This window comes from Drepanopeziza brunnea, assembly GCF_022702325.1.
Source record: "Drepanopeziza brunnea f. sp. 'multigermtubi' strain 214-2 chromosome Unknown ctg10, whole genome shotgun sequence".
Lineage (NCBI taxonomy): Eukaryota > Fungi > Ascomycota > Leotiomycetes > Helotiales > Drepanopezizaceae > Drepanopeziza > Drepanopeziza brunnea.
The window spans coordinates 1,587,258-1,592,130 of NW_027094073.1; the positions used below are offsets into that span (position 1 = coordinate 1,587,258).

Consider the following 4,873-nt stretch of genomic DNA (forward strand, 5'->3'; position numbering starts at 1 on the left):
GACAGCAGCGTTCTGCTCCCAATGTCTCTGGTGTCACACTGTACGCTCAAGTGTGCGACGACTTATTTACTCCGTACTTCTTCGAGTCTTCCAACGCCCCCACAGAGAGCCTATCCATCCATCCCAGCCTTGTCGAGGATCCCAGAGACAGACTCAGACTGAGTGAGACTCAGACTGAGACTCAAGACTTGGACTCGGAAATCAAAACTCAAGCTCAGGGGTAATGCCCGGGCGGTAAGTGGGTGCAGAATAAATATACTTCCACCGTCGTCGTAAATTAACTTTTCTGGCCCTGGCTATACTTCCTCCCCTACCCCCTTGATTTCCTTGATCAAATATGCAGAGTGGTACAATACTGCTACGTATATACTCTCTTGTCCCTCCCGCCTCGTATTGGTTTTTTTCGTTTCTCTCTTGACCCTCACACTCCTTATACCTGAGTACGTTTTCTAACGCAAACTCCATCACCACGACCCTTTCGGCGCGGACTGTGTCCTCCATTCGGCGTGGAGAAAGTAACAGCAACAGCAACAGCAGCAGCATATTTATTGTTTATACGTTTTTCCGTTGCCGCCGTGCCACGATGCTTGGGTACCAGTCGAACCGTCCCTTTCACAAAGTAGCCATTGTGTTGGTCCTTCTGATATGCACGACTCTGCTCTATATTTATCAAATATCATCGCCCTATTCTCAACATCAGAGTCCAAAACATGATTTTTCCATACCTGATGATCTTGACTTCGATCAAGACGAGCCTCCACCAGAAAAACCAAGTTTTTTCTCATCAAAGCCCTCACCGAAGCCAGCAGCATCCGCGTCGCGCTATTCCATCAAGCCTATAGCATACGTTTTCCCTCAGTACTACGTCTTTGAAGAAAACAGCAGGCTCCACGGAGAGAACTTCACCGAATGGACCAACGTCAGGAAGGTGACCCACAATCAATGGGGTCTGGAAACTATTCGGCCTCACGAGTCCATCGGAGGGATGTACGACGGCCTCGCTTTCGAGACTCGACAGCGACAAGCCCGCTTTCTCAAAGAAAGTGGTTTCTATGGAGTCGCGTATCATCACTATTGGTTTGATGGTAAGCCAATCATGGAGCACATCCTCGAAGCAATGCTGAAAGACGGGGAGCCTGATATCCCGTTCATGCTGAGCTGGGCCAACGAGCCATGGACGTCGAAATGGGACGGGGCGGGTGGCGATGCCTCCGACGTACTGATTGCGCAGGACTACGGGCTTCAGGCTGCTTGGAGGAAGCACTTTGACTGGCTCTTGAAATTCTTCAAACATCCTCAGTACATCCGGTCGGAAGGGAGGATCCAATTCATGGTGTACAATCCATCTCACATGGGAGATCTAGGACCGCCCATGTATGCTGCGTGGCGCCAATGGGCTGTTGAAGAAGGACTTGGAGGACTTGATATCATTGAGACCAGATGGGGGGAGGGCCAAGGTTCTTGGGCGGCCAACCGACCTGACGCCATCAACGAGTTCGCGCCTCATGCGGGAGGTCTGGATCCCTCAAATTATCCTACTCTCAAGAAGCTGGCCAGGGTCTATCATCGTGGTACAATGGTTTGCTGGGATAACACCCCTCGCCACGCAACCGACGGCAAAGCAAGCTCGGTGCCCCTGTGCCACCCAAGAACTTGGCAAAATCACCTGGTTGAGATGTTTCGAACGATCAAGTCAACCCCTAACCCCATCGGATCGGAGAACTTCTTTTTCGTCAACGCCTTGAACGAATGGGGTGAGGGTAATAGCCTCGAACCCAGCGTCCAGTTTGGTGACGCCTACGGCATTGCCATGAAGACCGCACTGTCGATTTCGGAGAAGCAGCACCTATGGGCGGACAAGGTCAACCAGATGAGCCTTGCACGGGACAAGGAACTCGCGGCTCACAAGACAAGGCAAGCCGATGTTTGTGTCCTCGTCCGAGCTTCACGAGACAATAATGCAGAGGACAAACTCTTCAAACTTTCGGCTATGCTTCGTTCCCTCCAGGAGCAAGAGAACCAGAACTGGAGAGCAGTCGTGTTTCAGGGTGATACAGTCCCCTTTTCAGATCTCCAGTACGTAATATTAAAAGCAGTTGACGCAAGAATCCGGCACGTCTCTGTTCCCCAGAAGGCTTTTCCCAAGCCGCCAGTCAAAGATTCAGGATATGCTGCTACGGACTGGGTGATCAAGGAGTTGAACACCACGGATCCTGGATGCGCATCGGCACGATATCTTCTGGTGTCAGATGGTGCGCACACGTACCATCCCAGCGCCTTCAACTATTTATCCAAAAGCGAGGATATAATCGGACTGAACGTTGAATCCCGTGATCGTCTCCACGACCACGAAATGCTGCAAGGAGAGGTCTCTTGGGACGATCGCTGTACTCGACTCGAAGATGTAAGCATCTCCCCCAATTCCATCCCAGTACCGCGCAAGCTGACTAAGTTCTCTACAGCCCAAGTTGAACCTCTGCACCGCCTCCACCCCAACCCTCTACTCCTTCGACCTCGCAGCATCCTTTCTCAACCTCACAAGATTTCTATCAGGGAAGTTCGCCTTCTCCGATTTCGCAGCCGATTTCCCTGGTGGTGAGCCTGGCGCCCTCGCAGAGTCCCTCACGAATAAACACCAATGGAGTTTCTCTGGCCCGGATAAGTCCCAGGAAAAAACGTGCCACGTTCACCACAACCCAGCTTACTTTTCCTGCCTGGCCCTCGGCAATTTATGGTTCGATTCCCCTGTCTTCGAAGAATCGGGCTGTTACTCGATGGGTAGCTTCACCGATACTTTCGGGGCCGTAATGCCCAATCTTAAGGGTGTAGACTTGCAGTTTTTTAGGAAAAATGGGAGGTGTGTGAGGTACGAGAAGGCAACCCATGACCTAAAGACACCAGATGTATCCGTCAAGCCAGCTAAGAAAGTTGTTGGTGCTGCGAAGACCACTCCTGAGCCTCACGAAGAGGAGTCGCGCTTAGCTGGCTCTGGTGTCGTGGGTGGTTGAAGAGGGATATGAAGGTTAGGGATTACGGTATTTCAATTTTCAAAGGGGGGGGGGGGCGTCAGTAGGACTTGGAGTCTATAAGCTTCCACGATTTCCTAGAGTGTCTGAGAGTAGATGCGAGAAAAAATCACTCGGGCCCTGGGCCATGACAGTCATCTCGCCGGTGGGGGAGTTTTGGGTGGGCATGCATACGAGCGAGAAAAGCCGGCATGGCGTTACACATAGGCATACGTAAATAGACGGACGGCACTGGGGATTAGCACCCAGGTCCACGAATCTGATTCATCTTTGATATCGATTCTTTGTTACTTAGATCAAATCCAATCATACAAACGATAAACCCGCCTCCGAACAAAATCTGTCATCGGAGTGAGCACTCACTCACTCATTCACTTACACACACACACACACACAGTCCCTTGCCAATGTCGTTCAAGATAGCCGCGAGGACGCTACATCATCCCCACGGCCAATACCAGGCATATCATAACAAATCATATCCCCCTTTCCGAGCATCAGCATCAGCATCAAGATCAAACGGGACGTACACGACCGAGACGCATATCGTGCCGCTCACTCATGTACAGTAGCGGTAATCAATCAAACCATAAACCATAAACCATAAACCATAAACCAACCAACCTCCTCCCTGTCTACCCCAAGCTCGAGGCCTAGACGCGGCTGCGGTTGCGTCCGATCTGAGCCCGAGGACGTCGGGCTTTTCAAGCTTTCGGTTGCCTGCTCGTGGCGTCTCTGGCGCTGCAGATGCAGATGCAGATGCAGATATGTAGTAGATAGATACAGACAGATACAGATTTTTCAATTTTCTATTGAGGGGGGGACGATCCTCAATTACTTGACGCTTGCGAAAATCCATCTCTCTGGTCCTCACAGCGGGGGAGAGAGAGAAACATCTGGGAAACTCCCGCTGCGAGCGAGCCGTGAACGCAGGAGGCAGCAATAGCCGCAATAGAGCAACCATTCTGAAAATTTAAATGAGAACAGGGAGCGAGCAGCAGAAAGGGGACAGGCAGGCAACAGGCAAAAAGTAAATTACAACATCGGAGAGTATGGCACGGTTACGGGGTAGGGAAAAGTTAAATCCATCCATCCGCTTTTCCTTCTAGATTGGATGCGGTTATCTATAAGGATCGTTTCCGTAGAGCGAGAATGAAGAGAGAATACTCATTGATAGTAGTAGTAGTAGTAGTAGTACTAGTACTAGTATTATTGACTTGCGTCTGGCGGACCAAGGCATAGCGTGCGCTCCTCGTCCCAGGACCTCCCAAGGGGGTAAAGGAGACGTGCAAAGCGAAGGGTTTAGGTATATAAAGCCTACAGTCTACTTATCAAATCGATCTTCCAAGCGCCAAACCTCGATAAGCTTCTCTTAGACCGACCGACCTACTGTACCATCATCCCTAACACCCCCGACTACATTTCGAAAGTAAAAAAAAAGGAATAAAAAGGTTTTCATGATTGAGGTTTACGGTCAAGCACTCCGTTCCTGTACGGACAGGATCGATAATGCGGAAAACAAGAAGATTATGCTTAATCAAAGTCCACACTTCGATAAGTACGTATTCCTTTCTCGACTTCCAAGAAAAAGCTCGGCGGAGCTTTCCTTCCGCCAAGTCCGATAGAGGGTAAGGTACAGGTAGTACGTAGTACGTATCGTAGTACCTAGAAGTAGTAAGTACAGTAGTAAGTACTTATCGAGCCCCTTGCTCGACTAGGTAGGTACCGGTAGGTTGGAGCAACGAGCTTTGACGCACACGCGAATCCGAAAATCCTTACGGAGTAAAATGTACCTAGTAGTAGTAGGTACCCTTCCGACAAGCTCTCTTCGCTCCCAAACTCTCTCT

General features: G+C 50.3%; 1 protein-coding gene across 1 annotated transcript; it reads left to right on the forward strand.

The window, feature by feature from the left end:
- Positions 1 to 583: 583 nt before the first annotated feature.
- Positions 584 to 3,008, forward strand: L3040_006108 (uncharacterized protein; the record flags this gene model as incomplete). The annotated part of the gene is made up of 2 exons (XM_007288455.1): positions 584 to 2,404; positions 2,463 to 3,008. 2 exons carry the CDS (start codon positions 584 to 586, stop codon positions 3,006 to 3,008), a joined length of 2,367 nt encoding a protein of 788 aa, XP_007288517.1.
- Positions 3,009 to 4,873: the final 1,865 nt, after the last annotated feature.